General features: G+C 40.2%; 1 protein-coding gene and 1 long non-coding RNA gene across 12 annotated transcripts in view; one reads left to right on the top strand and one right to left on the bottom strand.

Moving 5' to 3' along the window:
• LOC118269054 (amyloid protein-binding protein 2) overlaps positions 1-24,111 on the top strand; it is a 53,772-nt gene extending 29,661 nt beyond the window's left edge. Inside the window, exons 2-13 of one of the 11 annotated variants that reach the window (XM_050698302.1) lie at positions 9,802-9,915; positions 13,782-13,896; positions 15,059-15,185; positions 16,146-16,310; positions 17,289-17,477; positions 17,920-18,127; positions 18,919-19,077; positions 19,400-19,505; positions 19,903-20,045; positions 20,513-20,678; positions 20,941-21,172; positions 22,618-24,111. In XM_050698302.1, coding sequence (XP_050554259.1) covers positions 9,802-9,915; positions 13,782-13,896; positions 15,059-15,185; positions 16,146-16,310; positions 17,289-17,477; positions 17,920-18,127; positions 18,919-19,077; positions 19,400-19,505; positions 19,903-20,045; positions 20,513-20,678; positions 20,941-21,172; positions 22,618-22,753 — 1,860 coding nt within the window. In that variant the 3' untranslated portion in view covers positions 22,754-24,111. The other 10 variants (XM_035583940.2, XM_050698316.1, XM_050698339.1 and 7 more) reach the window with 10 other exon arrangements.
• On the bottom strand, positions 20,966-22,510 carry LOC126911388 (uncharacterized). Its single transcript, XR_007705942.1, has 3 exons — positions 22,342-22,510; positions 21,312-21,414; positions 20,966-21,105 (listed from the first exon to the last, which is right to left on the bottom strand). It is a non-coding gene; the product is annotated as an uncharacterized LOC126911388 (long non-coding RNA).
• Positions 24,112-25,075: the final 964 nt, after the last annotated feature.

The raw sequence follows: 25,075 nt of genomic DNA on the forward strand, positions 1-25,075 counted from the left end.
TTATTTAAATAGGCATTGTTTTTAATATCGAGTTTCACTGGGACGTGTGTATGTGTAGTGTCTCAGTTTTCAACCAGCTCGTCAACAACTTGTGTGTGGCATTCCGTAGGTCAGGGATGGGAGAATATATTAACTACTAAGTAGGAATCTTCTATACCAAAACTGTAGATCTTACAGGACCTTGGTTACTTTTGTTTACTCCAAAATATGCCTTATTTACGTCTTACCAGAATTGATATTTCTAAAACATGTCTAAAATCAGTCGTTGTTTGGTTGTTAGTATGCTAGGAATGTCCTAATTATGTTTCGTTGTCTATTGATCCGGACGAGACAATAGAATTTGATGTTTTGCTGTTTGTATCGTAAACGAATGCTTAGTTGTACTAGCATAATTGAGGTGCTACACTGAAAGGAAAGAAAATGCACGGCTTTTTAAGATGCAATGGTGCTTTTTATTTACTAGTGATACAAGATCAAAAATTGTTTTCTCAAAGGTTTTATACATAAATCGTTGGTCTTCAGAGGCTAAAATTAAACTCATTTTTTTCAGCCCTTTCATCTCTTATGTCGTGTAAAGGTTAACGTGGCATTTTGTCATTTTTATATCACTTTTTTCTTGCTTGGAATAGCAAGCCTTTGTCTTGATATTCAATGTTCTTCTTTTACTCATCTTGCTCGGGACTACATCAAATTTTGTATGGTAGGACAATGTAAGGACGCATAATTAACGCGGCAAGTTCCTAAGTAACGGTAAATGTCCATAATGATCTGTAATAATCGTTAATGGCAAACTCTTTAATTCTTTTTTCAACTTCCCCGTGAACGATGGTCAAAGTTCGGTCATTATTTTACCACGGAAAAGGTCAATTGGGTCACGACACGACTTAAATTAAATTGAGTTTTAGATGACATTTGGAAAACCGTCATAGTTGATGGAATCCTCTTATTAATCTGTGTCCCTGAGATGAAATGATTAATTTGATTGGTCTCCTATGTAGATTCTGGCTTACAGATAGCTTTAGTTTTTAAGGAAATTCGGAAACATACATCGCTGTGACTGAAAAAAATCTGTTGAATTTTATTAACACTAAGATATACCGATTACGAACTCTCTTAAATATAACAGAGCATATGGCCTTGCTTTTCCTAACAACAGCAACAGTATATAATTTCTTCAGTCTTCAAACAATCTTCAGCTCGATCTCGGTCGGAATTGTGAGATTACTGAAATAAATCAAATGTAATGTTTCGTACTGCCATGTGTTGAGACTTGGCGTACAATCACGGTCCGACCTTGCACATACATCTGTATTTAGTCCTAAACTATTAATACTGTATCAACTGTATCACTCATTATTTCATCTACCGTATCATCATTATGAGTTTTTAAATTGTTTTTCTCCATTTAATCATAAGGTTGTTCTAGAAAGAAATAATTATTTGTTTCTCTATAATAATTTTATTAATTTTGAAGGTAAATCATATGTCATCTACCGATTTTTTGGTAGTATTAGATAGATCAGTAGACTGACAACACCAAGATTTTCTTAGAGGCCATATACAGCAATAATGATGATTTAATAATAATTTACTATGATAAATAAATTATGTTACATTGTTATTTGTTTTAAAATATCATACATTAAGTAGCAAATATGTAAGTACCTAGTCAACATGTATTCTTTCCAGTTTCTTGAAGCCTGTTCAATAACTTATTTGTTCAGTTTGTGGCAATGATTGTCGAGAATTTACTCACTATGGGTGTTACCGCTATACGTCTGTACGTCATTAGTAAGTAATTGTTATATTTATTGTTGTAATCTCTGTACATAATAATCTCACACGTGATGGCTACAGCTAAGAGAGCTAAACACGTGGGCCTATTTGCCTAGGCTCATTAAACTGGCTACGACTTTTTATGCGACACGTGAAAAAATATTTGTGATTGCCAGTCATTGAAACGTGTTATGCCTAGTCGAAATTCTAACGTATATCATGTTTCTTTTTTGTGCTTTGTATGTTTAGAATAATTCTATGTGCAAACTTTAACTTAAGATGTTATTGTTGATGATTCATCATCATTTTGGCCCAGGTTTACCTACTACTACTGGATATATATAAGCATCACCATTAAATAAAGCAAACTCACTTCTTGCCAAACGACATATATAGCATTTGAAAGGTCAAACACTAGTTTTACATTTAAACTGAATTTGAGACCTAAATTACTAAGTATAGATGAGTTAGGTATGTCCCTAGGGACTTCGTTCTTAATCGGTCTGGTATGCTAGCATGTTGGATCGATAGCCGCCGTCTGTCCACCGCCAGTAAACGGGTACATAGGGAGCTATGTACAAACCCCGGCAGGTCAACCTATCCCCGTCATTTCTTTTATAGATTTTCCACCTTATCTTTTTTGTAGTAAAGTCCAAAATTTATTGAAGATTGGTGTATGTTGATGTGCCAGTGTCGGTACATTTTTATAGAGATTTTAAACACTGTTATTTCGTGACTGCGAACGCTTTTATAGGTACGTTTGGATTTTACTACATGCTTTACGATTGTTTGGTTCCTTAATTAAGTTGTAAATTGTGAATCCATGCTTTTTACTTCGTTCCTTTATTACCTGTTGGATTTAGAAATGTATGTTTAGCATGTTCAAAATACCTTCATTGCGTAAACCTCAATATTTCGACATTCAGAATATTTAGCCACGTAAAAACTCCCGTGGAAGGTCAACAACGACCCTCCTGAAACCCTTTCGACTGAAAACAATCAACAGAACAATGTTTTGTTTGAACAAAGCCTTTATGAACTTACGCAAAGGCCAGCCGACCGGTTTTTGTCCGGCTTTACAAACAAACACACATACACACATTCATACGTTGTGTTTAAGGGTTTCTGAAAAAAAGTTAATAATTTCGCCATTTATGTAAGACTACGTCATTTAAACCCCTGAAACCTTAACATTGAATACGTTTACGTTTTTTTAAAAGCACGTAAACATCTCATTGAGGGAAATTAACTTTTTTCTGAACATTGTAGTTTATTATTAGGAATTATATGATTTCAGCACTGAGTTTTGATATTTGTGTTACCTACTGATCTATTCATACCCTTGAAAATCTTACAAAACAGGTGTCAATGTGCATGGTTTCATAAGTCAAAAATAAATCATTTCTCTTCATACATAATTTCATAAGGATAAATAGTTTCATGACAATATGCATCGAAAAAAGTATTCAATTTGCCTAGTCGGAATTGTCTATTGTCTGCTATAATTGCAGTACAAAAAACTTGTTTCTTCTCTAAATACTTACATACATAGTTTAAGACCGTGTAAATACATATATGATTAATGCTGTAGCAAAATTACATTTGATACACTCTATATCAAGTTGATATCAAGCTACCAGTTACCTATTTTGAATGAAATCGCAACCAATTACTGTGAATGAGTGAAGCTGTGCAAATCGATTGGCACTTCGCCGTTGCCGTTGGCGTTGCACAGAAAAACTCGAGCGCGTTGATTATACTGCCATTATTTCCCCAGAGTCGTTAGCAGCGCAGTTTACTGAAAATAATCCGTACATTGTTATGTTAAATTGTAATCTTGTTACTAAGACCGTATGTAACATCACAGCTTTTTATCCTGAAAGGGTAGGCTGAAGACTTGTCTAGTAAACCGAGTTCGTGGTACATAATTATATGCTTATTGGATAAGGTAGTTGTAATACTAAAATATTAATCCTATGTTGTCTCTTGTATGTAAATAAACCAGGCAGTATTTCAGCTTCTATTGCATGTTATTAAGATTTTTTATCGGAAATAATGTAGTTATCGAACTTAGACTCAAAGTCTCAAATCAGCTGCATTGAATACTCTTTAAATCAGTCTCTTTCGTGAACCAAGTTGTCACGAGCGACCTATAGGTACCTTCCACGAATTACTTGCTCTTTGCACATGCACATTATTTTACAATTATGGCTTAATTACAGGCATTCATCAATGCAACAAAGTCGAACAATAACAAAACATTTGCATGCAACTATATGCTGTGATATTAGTATGCCAATGACAGTTAATTAAAAATAATGTTAGCCATTGAATCAACATTGGTAAAGTGTAAACAACCAGCTCAAAGTAGAGATATTTTTTAAGGCAGGAATATCATCCAATGACTTCCTGCCTTGGGCGAGGCGAGCGGAAGTGTTAGATTCTTACTGCCTAAAACCAACCCCGTTCCTACTCTTGCCCTTCGAGCTGGAGCCCTGCTAAATCTAAAGTGGATGTCCTAAGTTAGCTTTTGTCTTCCCCTTCGGGAATTAAAAAGATGGAGATATTTACTTGCGTACAATGTATTTTTTTTTCGCACCAGACTACGAAGTATATATCTGCTTACACAAGTTAATTCAATAGACGCTAGACAGATAGTAGAGTAACACTGAAGTCGTATAAAGTTTAGTACTTAAAACTGGTAAACAATATCCTAATTTCCATATACAAGTTGAGATGATAATCAGCAGGCAGGATTACTCTAACAATCTTCTGGAAAGTTTTTGTGAATGACAAAATTATGAGAAAAACTAAATATAGACGCTAAGTGACGTCATAGTGTTATTATTACGTATATTTGACACGCAAGTATTTTTAACTTTATAAATATTTAGTCTTCCCATTCCATTGTCGATTCAGTTTGTTTAAGCGAGTTCATTGGTCATGGCAAAAACAAATCTTTAGTTATAAAGAAAACTGGGTTTAAAGTACTTAAAACTACATTATTTTATTACCTGCGCCTGTTTTTACGAGGAAGGAAAATATTGTAGGTAAATGTCATTCGTTTATAAAAACATCTTAAACGGCTGATTGTTTAGGCACAAGATGTGGTAGGTTCGTTGGGATTTTTTCAACCAATTAAATTCAATTTCCTCTTTGTGATGAAAGAAACACGAACGGTAGAGTTGTGTGACGACAATTGAGCAAAAAAATGGTTCACAATAAATCTTACTCCTCCTCCTTTGAGGATTAACAAGCATCTAAATAAGCAGCTTATTGTGTTCGTTAACATTATCTGACATTCACCTTCACAAATACTAGGGTAAATGCACCTTTCACCTTATCAATAACTCAACCATCACATGATGTGATCCTATTACGACTTACAACGAAGCCCCCAAAGTCCGGACTCTGTCAATTGATTGCAATTACTAAGATACGCGGTCAATTGGAAGGTCTTCTGAATCTTTGTATTGATTTTTCTTGTACGAGGTCAATCATGGTACCGCGCCGAGATGTTATTTGTGTCATAAACACAAATTGTATCTCACGCAGACTAGCTATGGTCCACAACAGACACTTTTACCCTACTTTGTACAAAAAATCTTGCAACTTACACAATACATTTTGTGTAAGCAATTTGATTTTAAAATTCGAATTGTGTTTATCTAGTCTATTTATATCTGTGGTCATACAAATCAGTGTTACCAACTGACAATTAGGGCATCGATATGCATTTCAAGATGTCAATTCAGTGGTGCCAACATCAATAATCGAGAAGCGAGTAATCTAATATTGTTTATTAGGTGCTTGGTACATTAGCGTACTATCGGGGTGACATAGTAACACATTTTCTAAGTGGAGCAAACATCGATGCGTTTATATGAAAACAATCAAATGCCCGGTTATGTCAGACGTGTTCCTATTTGGGCGTGTGTTGTAACGCAGTGGATTAGTGACCGAGTGACCAATGTAGCCGTGTCATGGTCATGGCTGGGTATTCGGGTCGAAATTATAATGTGGGCCACGATCATGGCCCTTCTCGTGTTCGTTAACTTTCCGGAAGAGATTCCATTCCTAAGTGCCGTCGTTGCGTCATTGCCCATCAAATTCCTATAATATAAAATAAGGTCAAGCTTTTTGAGTGTTATTTTAAAGAATTACAGATTTTAAACGTAACGTTTTAGAGTTATGGTACTATTGATCACTGTAACTAAAAGTTATTCCTGTAATCGACTCGCATTAAATTCGCTATCTGTGTATTATTATAGCTCAATATAAACTTGGCATCAGTACAATTAGCTTATCAAAGTGCATAGGGACTGCTCGTGCGCCGTGCTATCTAGATTTTGTTTATTGCAGATCGCTAATATTGCTGTTTCCATAGCAACTAGGGTATTGTGAAGAGCCACTATAAAATCATATTGATATTCATGCACGTAGGCCACTTTAAATCCTGATCCGGAGCTGCGGACTACCTAGCGGGCTTACCGGGGCTCCGACTCAAAAGGCATGAGTAGGAACGGGGTGGTTTTTAGTCAGTAAGAGTCTGACACTCCCTCTCGCCTCGCACAAGTCGGGAGAAGTCATTGGATGATTTTCCCCCTCAAAAGGTCTTATATTCGTTTTAAGAATCGGTTAATTTCAATAATTTATCCGTGGTATGCTGAAGCACTGATCAGTGCGAGACACAATGTGTTTTCTATTGTTGTCTCATACACCCGCATTCAAAAGGTTAAGCATTTTGATTTAAACTAGTCAATTAACATTGAACTAAAACTAAACATATCGATTTCATAAAGACCAAAATCACTATTGTTTAACTTGAAACCTAAGTAAAATTACAATAACGATATTAATTGTATAGATTTTTTCGACTATTGTTTGTAAACACAGCAACTGTTGCTTCGTTAGGTCAAAGTCGAGTATTCATTGATGTGTCAATCGATGACTAATACTCGTAATTAGTATAATTAACTATTCTCTCTACATTATTTAACGAAACCGAATTATTTTCTAACGTCTCCTATTATTTGGCATTGATATATTGTTAATTGAATTGAATTGAATGACCTGCTATACATTGTCTAGTCTTAGCTAATTGGCTATGAATATCAATTCAATGGATACTTTAACTATATTTACGAAAATTATCTCAAGAATCTTCATGAAGGCACAGCAGGCCTAGGTTATGTTCAACAGTAGAAGTAGATGTCTTCTGCTGTATAGGATGATATTCGAGGATTTAAATAAGGAAAATCAAATCTTATTCTCTTTTTCTTGTAAGTGCATTTTGAGGTGCATTCAATGGATTTGAAATATTAAAGATTCATGTTAATGTGTATTGATCAGCGATTTCTTTTAAACTTGTCTTTGAACCAAAGTCACGGCATTCAATGTCGTAGACGTTGTATGGTCAACAACGATAATATTCGGTGCGAAAACCGCTCTTACATCTATAGGAATAAAGTCCACAAAGTTTTATTCAGCTGGGGATTGATTGTACAGTCAACAATGACCATCGTTCCATTGAAGTTATTACTTATATTTTAAAGTATTGTCTGAATATGAATTTTAATATTTCATTCTCATGTGCATACAATTTTATTTAAATATATTCTTGTTTACAGAAAATTATGTATGACATCATGTTAATTGCGTTGATTAAATTCAGTCATGCTATTGACTCTGCGTCCAGCTATTTGATATCTGCTTACCCCATTTGGTAAAGGAACGTGACAAGTTACAAATACATAGGTACTACCTTTTGTATGCGAAAATGGATGAAGCGTGATTGCATTACAATGATTCAGACCAATTGTTTTTAAATGTATTACTCACTAACTAACATTAGGTGCCTAATTGCCCATATGTTCAGTCTTTGCCATTATTCTGGAAATTTTGAAAATATCTCTTGGCTGTCCTACACTCAAAGAAACATAAAGTTTCATTCGTCTTTAGCTATCATTCCTTCCGGAGCTTCGGACAATCTAACGCGTTATCGGGGCTCCGGCTCAAAGCGAGTCTGTCACTCTTTCTCACCTCACCCAAGGCGAGAGAAGTCGTTAGATGATTTCCTTTACACATCCAGTGTCCTGTTTTGTAGACTAGTCAAACAACCGAATATAATTAACATTATAAAAAGTAATTCAAAATCACATCTCACGTTTATCTCTACACCATATTATACTAGCAATCAGACTTACTTCTTGATGAAATAATCACGAAGTTGCCACTTAAAAGACAACCAACAATGTGTAACAAGCGACGAAGGTAAGGTCATACAATTACACGCTAACATAATCTAAAGCTTTCAACTTACTTTGTTCTACATGTAAAGTTCCAAGAAGGCGTTAAATTTTACTTTGTATGGGGTAAGGAAATCACACGATTTTGCCCGGATACCCGGGTAATCTGCCATACATTTTAGTTGACCTACAACGCCCTGATTGTGCTGATAGCTTACATAGTGGCGGCGAACTTTGTAGGAATAAGGAATCTTTTACTTACTTTGTCTTTTTTTAATGAGGGATTAGAGATTGTATTAGTCATGGTCAGTCCTTCCACAGATTGTGGTCCATTACAATATGATTTAAAAAAGAAGTTTGCCTACGCTTGGATTTTCTACTTTGTCGTGAGTGCTTTTAGAAACAACAATTTCTGGATCATACAAAGACTTGCTCCGTGTGGGAAACGAAACCGCTACACGTTCCAAGGCAGCCGGTTGCCCATGCCCATCTACCGCAACAACCGCGTAGTCTAATTTCAATCAGTCAATTGTCATAGATTGTATATTGCCCAGGTAACCAAAGTGTTAAAATTGATTAAGAAACTAAATAAATAGTAACAACGATAAACGACAGAATTTTCAGGTGCAATTTAATTTACCCACTAGGCATGGCATTAAAAGGCACTTTATACAAGTTCAGCAATAACGGAATTGAATACAACTTTGTACCTAGTTTAATGAAACAATGAAATAAAAGAATAAGGGAAGCCTGTTAAGTGGGCGCGGTGCGGCAGCGCAGGTGAGGCGGTGCACGTTAAGACGTGTGGTGGAATAAAGACCCGCACAATGTAGTGCGTGAACCATAATGTGTGGAGTACATTGTAGCGAGGTACTGTCCGCCGGTTATCCACGACATTGTCATATTTCTGTGGGACAAGGCTATAGAGGATAGCGGGTACTTATATGTGATGAAAAACTAAGCTTATTATGTAAATGAGGATTATAAAAATATACCGTATATGTGACTCGTTATTTCCTGAAGCAGTATGTCGAAGTATTACCAAAGTTTATCCCTTTTTTTTACACATACATTATTTATTTATTACTTCATTCGGTTAAGAATCTAGTATCTTAACTCTTAGCAGTTTTAACATACAAAAGAAACTGGGGAAATATTTATTTTGCTCGATATAACCCTACTAATCCGCTCTCCGCTCCTACTAAGGCCGCACCTAATGAGCGTATAATACAACAACATAGCAGTTTTTACAATGTTTGTCTTGAGAAACGCGTTCGTTGACATAAGACATTGGTTTTATTGCGCGTTATAGAGCGAGCCTGTCGGCAACGGGATTCACACTTTGTTGTTATTATGTATTTTGTATCAAAACATTGTATATATGTTTACATAGTACGTGTTACAAAATATACATATTGTACACTTCTCAGCTCATTTGTAGGATTTATGCTGCGGTTATTTTAATGTCAGTGAACCTGTTACAATGTCCATTAGGGATTTGTATCATTGTTCTTTCATCGTAATTTTGGTTTTTATAGCATTTCTACTCTCTTTTGGGATTTGTTAATGCCATGCAGATAGGTTCGATCGGTAAATGTTTGGAAAATATAATCCGCAGAAATGGTATTCGATAATAAAACTTTTGGTTCAATAATTAGATGGTCTATGCGTTGCATTTTGGGAAGACAAAACTGTAACCAAACTGTAATCTATTTTATTGAAACATTTACATTTCAAATACCTTCGCAATACTTAGTGCTGTTTATGATTGTTGCAGATGCTCCAGGAGAAGCGGCTGTGCATCCTGGGCGCCGAGCTCTCGGAGCTGGACACATTCGAGCGGCTGATGCGCTTCGCAGGCTCGCAGCTCAGGCTCCTACAGTGTTTCCAGGTAAGTTCCCATCGTGTTACCATATAGCTGGACACATTCGAGCGGCTGATGCGCTTCGCAGGCTCGCAGCTCAGGCTCCTACAGTGTTTCCAGGTAAGTTCCCATCGTGTTACCATATAGCTGGACACATTCGAGCGGCTGATGCGCTTCGCAGGCTCGCAGCTCAGGCTCCTACAGTGTTTCCAGGTAAGCTCCCATCGTGTTACCATATAGCTGGACACATTCGAGCGGCTGATGCGCTTCGCAGGCTCGCAGCTCAGGCTCCTACAGTGTTTCCAGGTAAGCTCCCATCGTGTTACCATATAGCTGGACACATTCGAGCGGCTGATGCGCTTCGCAGGCTCGCAGCTCAGGCTCCTACAGTGTTTCCAGGTAAGCTCCCATCGTGTTACCATATAGCTGGACACATTCGAGCGGCTGATGCGCTTCGCAGGCTCGCAGCTCAGGCTCCTACAGTGTTTCCAGGTAAGCTCCCATCGTGTTACCATATAGCTGGACACATTCGAGCGGCTGATGCGCTTCGCAGGCTCGCAGCTCAGGCTCCTACAGTGTTTCCAGGTAAGCTCCCATCGTGTTACCATATAGCTGGACACATTCGAGCGGCTGATGCGCTTCGCAGGCTCGCAGCTCAGGCTCCTACAGTGTTTCCAGGTAAGTTCCCATCGTGTTACCATATAGCTGGACACATTCGAGCGGCTGATGCGCTTCGCAGGCTCGCAGCTCAGGCTCCTACAGTGTTTCCAGGTAAGTTCCCATCGTGTTACCATATAGCTGGACACATTCGAGCGGCTGATGCGCTTCGCAGGCTCGCAGCTCAGGCTCCTACAGTGTTTCCAGGTAAGCTCCCATCGTGTTACCATATAGCTGGACACATTCGAGCGGCTGATGCGCTTCGCAGGCTCGCAGCTCAGGCTCCTGCAGTGTTTCCAGGTAAGTTCCCATCGTGTTACCATATAGCTGGACACATTCGAGCGGCTGATGCGCTTCGCAGGCTCGCAGCTCAGGCTCCTACAGTGTTTCCAGGTAAGCTCCCATCGTGTTACCATATAGCTGGACACATTCGAGCGGCTGATGCGCTTCGCAGGCTCGCAGCTCAGGCTCCTACAGTGTTTCCAGGTAAGGTCCCACCGTGTTACCATATAGCTGGACACATTCGAGCGGCTGATGCGCTTCGCAGGCTCGCAGCTCAGGCTCCTACAGTGTTTCCAGGTAAGTTCCCATCGTGTTACCATATAGCTGGACACATTCGAGCGGCTGATGCGCTTCGCAGGCTCGCAGCTCAGGCTCCTACAGTGTTTCCAGGTAAGCTCCCATCGTGTTACCATATAGCTGGACACATTCGAGCGGCTGATGCGCTTCGCAGGCTCGCAGCTCAGGCTCCTACAGTGTTTCCAGGTAAGCTCCCATCGTGTTACCATATAGCTGGACACATTCGAGCGGCTGATGCGCTTCGCAGGCTCGCAGCTCAGGCTCCTACAGTGTTTCCAGGTAAGTTCCCATCGTGTTACCATATAGCTGGACACATTCGAGCGGCTGATGCGCTTCGCAGGCTCGCAGCTCAGGCTCCTACAGTGTTTCCAGGTAAGTTCCCATCGTGTTACCATATAGCTGGACACATTCGAGCGGCTGATGCGCTTCGCAGGCTCGCAGCTCAGGCTCCTACAGTGTTTCCAGGTAAGTTCCCATCGTGTTACCATATAGCTGGACACATTCGAGCGGCTGATGCGCTTCGCAGGCTCGCAGCTCAGGCTCCTACAGTGTTTCCAAGTAAGTTCCCATCGTGTTACCACTTTACTGTGTCACTGTTCCGGAGCTGCGGACTACCTAGCGGGTTTACCGGGGCTCCGGTTCGAAAAGCAGGAGTAGGAACGGGGTGGTTTTTAGTCAGTAAGAGTCTGACACTCCCTTTCGCCTCGCCCAAGGCGAGAGAAGTCAATGGCTGATTTCCCCCTCAAAAAAAACTGTGTCACTATATTAGGGTACATTGTATAAGTACCAAAGTAGCCTTCAAATAATTAATCTTATCAAAAAATTGGTAAGAATATCTGATGTAGGCATAAACAGAGATGTTGCTTTAGCTAATAGCACCTGTAAGTTCTTAATACTTATAGAACCTAACCATTATTTTACATTACAATGACAGATCATTCGTTCACATCACATGACAGATTGCATTCTAAAACCATTAACTGATACTCCCAAAATACATCCTGTAGTCAATGACACAGACTCTCGATAAATCTGTGGTTAGTCAGTAGTCACGTATCACGGTGAGTAGTAAACAGAGTGTGATTACGTCGGTACCGTCACAATGTCATACTCATCAGATCACAGTCATCACACGGAGATGCACGCTCCAACGAGCGTCAGGGCTGACACACATTCTTAATTGTTAGTTGTTACATAAAATTGCTCTATAAATATGAGCATCCCGATATGAGTACTATTGCCGATTCCTTACCGTTAATTTATCTTTAGGTACTTATTTCAATAACCCCTATTGATCCTAGGACATCGCACTCTAACGCCTTGAATATCACCACGTCAATCTATCAATCAGCCTAATCTTACTACGTCTGCTGTAATGAATCACTCATACGTAAGACCCCGTGCATCTTTTATTGTTATCCTTGTATCAACATGGGGTTTCCCAGCTTGTCATCGGTGACACCTGACCGATATTCCCAGAAGGATAAGACGAAGGTCTTAAGGTACCCTTTCAATGATCTCACCAGGTGATGTCTTGGATCCCTTCCGGCAATTACTGGCAGTTCAGAATTTACTACTGTTGCACGATATACGTAAATCAAGTTATTCTCAAGCGTCTTTCTTAGGTTTTAAATAATGAATCATTATTATCACGCAGACACCCAGAAGACTGATGCTCGAATATTCAAACGCTACTCAATTTTAAGATGCTCTCAAATGTAGTACAGTTAAGAATTGATAGTGAATTCTTTATAAAATTACACAGATAGCACGATATGTACAACTTAAAATTGAGTAGCGTTTGAGTATTCGGGCGTGAGTCTTCATAGGTAGGTAGCATAAATTAGACAGGCCTATGGTCTACCAATGAAAAGAAACGGGATGTTCCTACAATGGGAGTCAATACTTTTCTACTCTGTACTAACCGTTCTCTTATAAAACATGTATTAGGTACCTATTATATTATGTACTGCATTGTACATGGCAGCCCTAAGAGTTGTAGCGATTGTCAACTAAATAGAGTGCGCGGGTGCTATCAATTCAGTCGTTATGTCATCCATATTGTTATGGAGTTGGCGAGTACTCTTGATATTGGCCTACTTAATGGCGCCTATTTTACAACGGAATTGTGATTGGTTTCACATGATCTGAATGACCACTATCCACCAAATTAAAAAGATGAATAGAGTTTGGTAAACTTATTCATCTTTTTAAGTGTGGGAGAGCCATGCTTCGACACGACAGGGCCGGCTCGACCGGAGTGATACCACGGCCTCACAGAAAACTGACGTGAAACAACGCTTGCGTTGTGTTTTGTTGTGTGAGTGAGGTTACCGGAGGCCCAATTCCCCCTTCCCAATCCCCGATTCCCGAACAACAACCCTTAAATTCCTAACCCCCAAAAAGCCGGCAACGCACTTGTAATGCCTCTGGTGCTTCAAGTGTCCATGGGCGGCGGCGATTGCTTACCATCAGGTGATACGTCTGCTCGTTTACGTGTTACGCTCGTGTTTCATAAAAAAATATTTTTAATTTGGTTGATGAAGCAACAGATAGACAGAATCCCGATATAATGTTATCTCTAATACAATTTTCAGCTAGATCGCAAATGTTACTGTAAAAAACTAGTCTAATATAAAATGTGACGTTCCCCGCAGGCGGTGATAGAGCACGGGTCCAAGCTGTCCACGGAGCTGGCCACCAGCTACCTGGCCAAGTGCGACTGCCGGTGCCACAGCCGAGCCTCACTCATACATCTCGGGCTAAGACTTGGTGAGTGGAACAACATACCTTGACTGATTTTACGTGCTTTTTATCCTACTGCCATGAAGAGTTACTTATTAGTTGTTGGAATATTAGACTGCCTCGTTAGTCTAGAGGTCGTAAGTGCGACTTGGGAGCCGGACAAGGGGTCTCGGGTTCGATTCCCGGGTCGGGCAAAGTATTACTGGGCTTTTTTCGGATTTCCGAAAATTTCTCAGTGGTAGCACTATGGGGATAAAAGTGTGACGTTGTTTTTGTTATATTTCTATCTTTGTAAGAGATACAGTGTAGATAAAGAAAGAGTAGCTAATCATAGCTCTAATTGCAATAAATACTTAGTAAAACGCATGGGTCAGATGTATAGAAGGCCCTAAAAGGTATACTGCTACATTATGACAGAGAATACCTCTTCCGGAACTAGAAACAGGCTATTATTTTGTATTCAGTATTCCTGATGCAGAAAATTCCAGTACATACATTAAAATAAACACACGTAGACCCAGGAATCCTGTCATCTATCAATTTTAAGTGCACATCCGACACCCAGTACTACCCACAGTCGGTACCCCGGCATGTGCCCGGCACAAGGAAGCGGGCACATTAAAAATTGCACGAACATTATACGCCCACTACCAGTACATAGTTACATCATACACATTTGAATTACTGGAAAATACTCTGACATAATGCTAATCCAGTATTTTGTTTCGTTAAACGGGTCTAGTACGGATGTCCTTTTAATCAAATCAAATTATTTACTTGCACAATACAGGTATAAAAGATGTTAAAAATAAATATAGAGTACACTGTATCACTACCTAATTAGACTTAAACCAAGATTTAAACCAAAAGCAAATGATTTTCTTCGGGTTTGATGACATCTAGTAGAGTTGCCACCAGGACTAACTGGACTTTCAAAGAAGAAAAATTTAATTCACGTATATTTGGGCGAGGCCGGGGAATATTCTAAAGCTAGCAACTACAAACACTTAATAATACTGTAGTATTGATGTATTCATGATTAATTAATGATAAGTCTTTCTTCTTTATAATCTTTGTTGATTAATTAATAATACATGTCCATATCCATACATGTCCAAACCTCCATGTTTTAATTATATCAATGATCAAGTTTATGTGTATTGTAACAAAATTATTTGTATCTTTCCAGGTGGTTTCCTGAACGAGGCTGGTTGGTACGCGGACGCACAGCGCGTGCTGCTGCGATGCCGCGACCTCTGCCGGGAGATGCCGCAAACCACACACTACAAGAGACTCACATTAGAATGCTGTCATAGGTGAGACAAGTTCAGCTTTATTTTAAAGGACCAGAGAATAGAATAAAGAAGTTAGGATAGATAAAACAAGTTTTACCATATTATGTGCAAATGTGACATAAACTACTTACAAAAGAAAAATCAGTACAGGCAATATAATACGTTCAATCTAAACATTATCGTCGTGGTTGTTATTATTCTCTAAAGTTGTAAGAAACAATTACACTACAATACATGACTTCACACTTCAAAGTCTTCAAACTATGATCCTCGTAAACACTGCAATTCAATCAAAGCTAGGTTAATAACGTGAACTTACATAACTACATAACAATAAATAACAAACTCCCCCATGATATAACAAACAAGTTAGTTAGTTACTTCCTAGCCTACCATAATGCAGCACGAAGGTTAAAATAGCCGCTCTATGGTAATGAACCATACATTGTACCAACATTTGCATAAACGATGCACATAATGTAATTGCTATTAATTTATAACGGTCTTTGCGTAACATCATTATTGTAGTAGCGTGTTTGTTATTCCGTGACTTTGTTTTATAATGTTGTTTAGTGGTTAAGTTAAAATTGCTGAGTTTTCGGTTAAATTACGCCTATTTGGGTCAAGCACAAGTATCTGATTCTTGAAAACCGAAAATCTTTATGAACCGAATATTGGTTCTGGCTTCTGGCTTTAATATGGCGCTCAAGATCTCTTTGGGTTTAGTTGCACAAACATTAAGATCGGACAATTAAATAAATGCTACGCTATCATTAGGACTTGAGACGGGATATTTACCATGTTTATTTATGTTGAGTTTCGGATATTTCAGCACTGTTGCTAGCACCATGATCACGGATGAACTGGTTTCAAGTTCTAATGATAGTGTTAGTAACCATGTCTCTTATATATACATATATGATAAACAAGACTTCCAACATTTAATTAGGTCACTTATCAAATATTCCCAATTGTTTCCAGGTTACTAAACACACAGTCGGCGTACTGCTGCTTCCCCGCGGCGGCGGAGACGTACGCGCTGGCGCTGGACCTGCTGGGCATGCCTGATGATGTCCACGCCGAGATGCCCGAGCCCTTCGCGGCCGCCGAGGATGAACGCATTGACCCCAATGATCCAGAACATAAGTAAGTCACCCTGATCTATATTTATACTTTTTTCGTTAGATTAGACTCCATATTGTCCACCTCAGAACCAACCCTGAGGCTGACCATGATCTTTAGACATTATTCTTTACCAATATTGGATACGAAGCAGCTTCGGATTACTCTTTACGAAAGGTGGATTGCAATAGATTAAACAATTTATTAAATTCTCGGATTTATTTGTATACAATCTTATCTGTATTTAATATAAAAGTACATCAATAGTTATTAGTACTCTTGATAAATAAGTTTTTCATTCGACAACACTAACATTTAAACGTTTTTCCACGCCTCAGATGTGCCTTCAGGTATGTTCTATAGTATTAATTGTCATAATAGAAATATTACAAAGTTACTAGTAGTTTTAGCAAATATTAATATATGAAGATATTGTGCCTGTCGGTGGGAGGGCTGTGTGTGCTGCGCCGGGATACGTGTTTACCGCATGTGTGATGTGTCTGCCTAAAACATGTATCCGGCTCAGCAACCCTGGTCCGAGCCACGAGAGGAACCGGGGACTTCATGCCGATATACTTACCTTTGGAGGCTTTATGTGTTTAGGATTTAAATGTGTGTTGTAAAGAAAATGTGAGGCAAATAACTATATACTGATGGTTTCTGTGCCTCTTATTAGGTTTTAGGTGTGTTGTAACTTTCGTGAGGCATACTAAATTAATTATCATGTTATCGGCTCGATGGACACGACGCGGCGATTGTCGCGCTGCTACTGCAGCCGCGTACCGCGTCGTGTGTCGCGGAATGCTGCTCATGAATATGAACCTCTAGTACGGCTTGAAACTAGTCGAGTTCCTCGTCAAAATAATAACGTGAGTAAGCCGATAACATAATAATTAATTTAGGTGTGTTGTGTTGTATTAGGTTCTACCTCTATTGAAAAAGGTTTCAAGTTTTTGTAAGTATGCTTTAAACTTGATGTTAAACATAGTGTTGGTTGTCCAGATGCGACTCGGTGTGGTGGGTGCGGGGCTGCTGCGGGCGCTGCGGCGCGGGCGCGTGGGGCGCCACGTCGCTGCTGGCGCGCGTCTGCAAGGAGTTCAGCGCGCTCGCCTTCGTGCGCTGCGACTACTCCGCCGCCTACGACTGGGCCATGCGCGCTCTCAAACTGCTCACTCCACACACACCGCCTAAGTGACCATGCTTGCAATTTCATACAGAGTTCTATTACACTAACATTCTTATTTTAATGGACAATAAGACAGAAGACAATTCAAAATGTTTCACAATGTCAACCTACAAATAATATATGTAATTGAAGTTAAAGAACGGTATCTGTTCCCGTGTCTTAGAAAAGATGCTAAAGCTACTAAGAAACCCTAAACTCTTCCAAGCAAGTATTCTAATCAAGTGTGGATGGCAGAGTAATAATGACTTTATATAAAATATTAACGTTTAATATAAACGATAATAAGACTTATTATCCATATTTATAAATTACTTACAAGTCGCTAATTATACATATTATACATACTTAGTACTCAGTACTAACCCTTATACTCGTCTACAAAACATTAGTAGAAAAAGATAAATGAACAAATACATTTTAGTATAAAACACCACTCCCGTCCCTTAGGATCACGATCGAGGTGCTCCGCGCGTGCGGCAAGGCGTGCGTGGTGAAGCGTCGGTTCGGGTCGGCCGGGCTGCTGGTGCGCCAGGCCGTGGCGCTGGCCCGCCGCGCCTTCGGGACGCACCACCCGCGGTACGCCGCCGCGCTGCTCGACCTCGGCTTCTATCTGCTCAACATCGACTCCATCGTGCACTCCGTCGCTGTCTATGAGGTACCGATTGCTTTAACACTTGTTAATTATGTAACAAATAAAGAAATAAATAATAATCTATCAGTCTGTCCGTCAATGAAGTTAGGTAGTACAAGAAGTTAGGTACACACTTATCATATAATAATCATAAATCAATATGTTTACCGATTTAAAAAGAGAAGAAGGTATTTTATTATGTAAGAATGTTTATTGAAATTTTTGATTATTGAATCTGGTTGTCCTGAACATTCGCCTTTGCTACCACTTACTAAACAAATAATCTATACAAGTGACTGACCCGAGACTTCTAACCCGTTAAGGCTGAATACTACACTAATTTTATCGACAAAAGTCGGGGGATCGAAGGGATCGAATCCTCCCCTAAAAAATGGCTATTTTAATATTTTTTTTACTTTTTTTGATATCAAAGTTTGTATGCGTCGTAGAAACAAAAATAAGACGACAAACGGTAGCTAATAACCTTGGCTAACTAATTCATTACTTTTTTCATATGTTTGATTGTTTTGTGAGAAAAAAATAAAGAATTATTCTTACCGAAAAAATCACTATTTTTCAATATTTTCAATTATTCAACCCCCATATAATAATCATTTTTTGTCGATAAAATTAGATGTAGTACTCAGCCTTACGGGTTAGAAGTCCCACCCCTATCACATTGTATAAAATGCTACGTTACGGAGTGACTGACCGACAGTCGAAACTACTGGTCATAGTTTATAATACGATTAACGCCGTCCTATTAAAAGTCTAATATAATTACTGTTTACTTAAATAGTAAGTAACGTTTCCAGGAGGCGCTATGTACCCTGCGGCGCGTGTTCGGTCGCAGCAGCCTGCACGTGGCCACGGCGCAGGAGGACCTCGCGTACGCACTCTATGTACTCGAGTACTCCTCCGGACGGTTCTACAAGGCCCGGGACCATGCCGAGCGGGCCATACGGATCATTGAGGTAACATACCCATACTATACTTCTATACGCGTCTAGTTTTCCATAGTGAATGTAATAAAAATATTGTGATTTGTGCTTTGAGTCTAATTATAATTATAACAACGTTTGTTAATATTAATTTTAATTACCGAGGATTTATAAATGGCAAGATGAAGATTTTAAAACCTTAAAAAGGCAAAGATTTTGGCAATATATAATATAAACAAAACACACATTGGAATGTTAAGCAGTCTTCTACAAAAACTTGTAGGTACTATAAATATAAATATTTTGTATGTACTTTCAAGTACATACAAAAATTGAATGTTTTTCTTACTTTCAGAACTTGGTGCCCCCAGACCACCTACTACTGGCGTCCGCCAAGCGGGTGAAGGCGCTGATCCTCGAGGAAATAGCACTCGACACTCCTGCTGGACAGGACATGGCGGGTTAGTGATCATCATATTACTGTAATAAACGTAGCATTACGCTTAGCAAACTTGAAGTAGGGATTAAGTTAGGGGTGGTTTTTAGTCAGTGAGAGTCTGACACTACCTCTCGCCTCACCCAAGGCGGGAGAAGACACTGGATGATTTTTCCCTCTAAATAAAAAAGGATTATGACAATCCTTGCTGAACTATTATATTAGCTTCCTCTACAAAAGAGAAATTTGCACTAATTCATACGTTACGCAGACGAGTTGGACATCGCAGTTTAAAAGGTTTAGGTTTATCAAAGAGTGGTACCCAATTTGTTAAATGTGTAGCCCCTTAGCCGGTTCGTCTTACGACAGTCGTGGTAAGAGTAGCTAAGGTGACAGAAAATGTATGTATTGCGTGTTTCCAGCGCCGAGTTTGCTGGAGGAGTCGGAGGCGCTGCACAAGGCGGCGCTGGAGCTGTCGATGATGGCCTTCGGGGAGAAGAACGTGCAGACCGCCAAGCACTACGGCAACCTCGGCCGCCTCTACCAGAGCATGCACAAGTTCCAGGTCCGTTATTCGTGTAGACGTTAATTGAAATGAAATAAGACTTACAGGAGTTGCAGCGGTATGGGAGGTTGAGGCGGGCTTGTACCACTAAAAAAAAAGACGTTAATTGGTTACAAGAGTAAAAAATAACTAAATAATGATAATGTAGGATATAGTTTTTCTGTTCATCAGTTGGGTGTTATATAGACGTAGGAAGACGTCATGTTTGTCCATTGATTAGTTTTCATGTCATGTCCCACAACTGCATATTACCAAATATAAATAAATAATAATCATCTAATTGTAAACCAGAGACCACTGGCTACATAAGCCAAACTGGCATATATCCCTCATTGAAGAAAATATCCAGTAAATTGCGTATCATAATTAGTCTAGTACCGAAAACTTACTACATCTTGGAATCTACCGAAACGAATCGTTCCGAAATAAGTTAGTCAGTATATTGACATGTTTGTGTACATTTCCAGGACGCGGAAACGATGCACCTGAAGGCCATAGCCATCAAGGAGGAGCTGCTGGGCCCCGAGGACTACGAGGTGGGGCTGAGCATCGGCCACCTCGCCTCGCTCTACAACTACCACATGAACATGCACTGCGCCGCCGAGAAACTCTATCTGCGCTCCATTTCTATCAGTCAGTATTGCATCTTGTTATTTTTCCAACTGAGAATGTCCGATGATGGCAAAATGTAGTATTTTAAAATAAAAAAAAAGCACTTTGATTACTTATTACAACAATTCTTTCATTGTAAAATAATTGTAAAAAATGGTATTTGTACATTTTGGATCATCCCCGAATCATGTGGTTATGTAAATTGTTGATAATAAATAATTTGCAATGTTTATCACCATTTTATTTACTTCGTGTTTAACAAGTTTACATCGAATCCTTCCAGGCTTGAAGTTGTTCGGCGAGCGCTACTCGGGGCTGGAGTACGACTACCGCGGACTGGTGCACGTGTTCACGCAGCTCAAGCGACACGACCGCGCCAACCACTACAACAGGCTACTGCAGCACTGGCAGGGTGCGTACTTACGTAGTTACATACATCTTGTTCGACCTATATTTACATATCAAGCGACACGACCGCGCCAACCACTACAACAGGCTACTGCAGCACTGGCAGGGTGCGTACTGACGTAGTTACATACATCTTGTTCGACCTATATTTACATATCAAGCGACACGACCGCGCCAACCACTACAACAGGCTACTGCAGCACTGGCAGGGTGCGTACTGACGTAGTTACATACATCTTGTTCGACCTATATTTACATATCAAGCGACACGACCGCGCCAACCACTACAACAGGCTACTGCAGCACTGGCAGGGTGCGTACTTACGTAGTTACATACATCTTGTTCGACCTATATTTACATATCAAGCGACACGACCGCGCCAACCACTACAACAGGCTACTGCAGCACTGGCAGGGTGCGTACTGACGTAGTTACATACATCTTGTTCGACCTATATTTACATATCAAGCGACACGACCGCGCCAACCACTACAACAGGCTACTGCAGCACTGGCAGGGTGCGTACTGACGTAGTTACATACATCTTGTTCGACCTATATTTACATATCAAGCGACACGACCGCGCCAACCACTACAACAGGCTACTGCAGCACTGGCAGGGTGCGTACTGACGTAGTTACATACATCTTGTTCGACCTATATTTACATATCAAGCGACACGACCGCGCCAACCACTACAACAGGCTACTGCAGCACTGGCAGGGTGCGTACTGACGTAGTTACATACATCTTGTTCGACCTATATTTACATATCAAGCGACACGACCGCGCCAACCACTACAACAGGCTACTGCAGCACTGGCAGGGTGCGTACTGACGTAGTTACATACATCTTGTTCGACCTATATTTACATATCAAGCGACACGACCGCGCCAACCACTACAACAGGCTACTGCAGCACTGGCAGGGTGCGTACTGACGTAGTTACATACATCTTGTTCGACCTATATTTACATATCAAGCGACACGACCGCGCCAACCACTACAACAGGCTACTGCAGCACTGGCAGGGTGCGTACTGACGTAGTTACATACATCTTGTTCGACCTATATTTACATATCAAGCGACACGACCGCGCCAACCACTACAACAGGCTACTGCAGCACTGGCAGGGTGCGTACTGACGTAGTTACATACATCTTGTTCGACCTATATTTACATATCAAGCGACACGACCGCGCCAACCACTACAACAGGCTACTGCAGCACTGGCAGGGTGCGTACTGACGTAGTTACATACATCTTGTTCGACCTATATTTACATATCAAGCGACACGACCGCGCCAACCACTACAACAGGCTACTGCAGCACTGGCAGGGTGCGTACTTACGTAGTTACATACATCTTGTTCGACCTATATTTACATATCAAGCGACACGACCGCGCCAACCACTACAACAGGCTACTGCAGCACTGGCAGGGTGCGTACTTACGTAGGACTTATATTTATGCACCAGACTGGATATCTTACTACATCTGGTGTAGCACCTATGGAGACATGTTCCTAATGATATAATGTTTCCGCAGAACTCCGCGAGCAGTCGAAGGCGGAGCAACAGCCGGCGCTGGGCGAGGAGCAGATAATGCCGCTGTCGCAGCTGCTGGCCAAGTTCTTCGGGCCCAACGACTGAGGCGGCGGCCCGCGCCCGACTACTTACGTTAAGGCTTCATTGACTACAGAAATTGTCTGTTATCGTAGTGCACTCGGAGTTGCGACGACGCGATGTAGAGGTTTCATTTCGGCCGCGCCGCGCCCAAACATACAAAGTATATGAGCGCGTATAAAATTATTGTAAGTTACTGTAAATTGTCGAATTGTAGCACAAATGAGACCTCGACCGCTGCTAGCGCAGGTTTTGTAAAGCAGACACTGAGTGGGGTAGCGTACTAGCGGACGAGGAACGGTGCGGAGCTCATTGTAATACTCATCATCCCAGTATCTGTGTTCTAGCTTTTGTACTCGACACTAGACGTATTGTACAGTCCGGCCCTACGCCTGCTCAACTTGTAAATACGTAATATATCAGCGCCTGTCCGCTGTACACAACCTGCGCTAGCTGTAGTTAGGACCGGGACGCATTGCCGTGTCTTATAGTAACGCCAAAGGCTAGCTAAGTCATAAATTGTAAAAATGCAGGCCATATGAATGTGATTGAGCCTAATTGTTTGTCGGATTGTTTGTATCGCGTTATGAAAGGTACGTGTGTGCCGGCCTTGACTGGCGGCCCACCGCGTGTTCCTCGCCGTCTACCGCCGTGTAGCGTGTAGCGTGTAACGTATAGCGTGTAACGTGTAGCGTGTAGCGGTTACTTGTCAAATCTATTTGTTCACATTTATGTTGCTCTACTAGACTACTTACTGCACCGTGTACCAAGAGGCTTATATAAGATGTTAAGTGTAAACAAATATTTTTGATACTGTAACGTCAATATGTGATGTTATTGTGTATGTATTCGTGTAAATTTACTTTAGATATTGTTGCTTTCGCGTATTAGGTTTAGTGATTCGACGTATGTATGAACGTGCAATGTTTAGAGTTGAAATTGTGTATATATCGTTTGTGTTGCCGACGTTGCCAGTTCACTAGCTAGAGTACTGTAGCGCATAATAAAGCCGACAAGTATCTCAGACTACATAGTATTCGTTGTGGATCGTTGCTTAGTGCCCAGTGACCCGCGGTTTATGTCTCACTGCCGTTATATTCTAAACGTTCTTGTATGTAAACTGTATAAATATCACAAGTTATTATATAGGAGTAGGAGAGAGAAACATATCTATTTTCGCTTTGCAAATAAGACACTCGTAGAATGGTCCTATTTGGTAACAAGATGCAATATAAATGTGAGATTGCGAATATAAAATTTTATTTTCTTACATTCACAGCTTAATGTGTTTACAAGTATTTTTATGGAAGTTTATAATGATTATGATTATTATATTATAATGTAATGTTAGAATCAGTTAACGGATGGCTGTAACGTGCGAAAGGCGTGCGATTAAATAAGTTTTATGAACATGCAACCTTGTTTCTTTTACACAAACTCTTCCTATTCCCATCTACACACATATAATAAAAGTTCCAATTGACGAATACAGCAGATCTCTGAATTTAAGATATTTTGCTTATATTTTTTCGTATACTTAAATATTGCAAAATTCTACTAATCAATTACAAAAAATACGTCGTATTGAATTCAATTAATTGATTTTGATGATTGAATCAGATTACAAAGATCCATTTGGTTAGTATTAGTAACTTCTTAAAGACAGAACAACAATCAAAGGGCAGATTATAGAATAAATTATAACAAATTACAAAGTGGGCAGTATAAAACATTAAAATGAATCCAACATATAAAACAATCAGTCATATGCCTCACAGTAACTCTAGAATTTCGTTGACGCTTCCACGTATCCTAAATATCCCGTGCGTACGGCGCGTCGCGTTCCGCGCGCGCCTCAAAGAGCCAGACCACCACAGATGGGGCCCAGTAGGGCTGATGCCTGATCCGGAGCTGCGGACAACGTAAAAGGTTACCGGGGCTCCGGCTCAAAGCAGGAGAAGGAACGGGGTGGTTTTTAGTCAGTAAGAGTCTGACACTAAAAGGCGGGAGAAGTCATCGGCTGCATTTCGGGGAGTGTGCGTCGGAATTGCACAATTTAATTCCGCCTAGCCCATTCCATCATCGGACAACCAGGCGTACGGCAATGCGTCATCGATGCATGGTGGATATCCCATCTATACGCACAAAACGTTTTGGAAGTGCATTTATCATACGTACAGCTAAGGAATGGAATTCCCTGCCGGAGTCTGTGTTTCCCGAAAGCTACAACCCTGGAATCTTTAAATCAAGAGTGAATAGGTTACTTCTAGGTAAGCGCGCTCCATCGTCGACCGCATCGTCGACCGCATCGTCGCTTCCCATCAGGTGAGATAGTGGTCAAGCCTGAACCTATAGATAATAAAAAAAATATTTTCGTTCAG

Source organism: Spodoptera frugiperda, chromosome 2 (genome assembly GCF_023101765.2).
Source record: "Spodoptera frugiperda isolate SF20-4 chromosome 2, AGI-APGP_CSIRO_Sfru_2.0, whole genome shotgun sequence".
NCBI lineage: Eukaryota > Metazoa > Arthropoda > Insecta > Lepidoptera > Noctuidae > Spodoptera > Spodoptera frugiperda.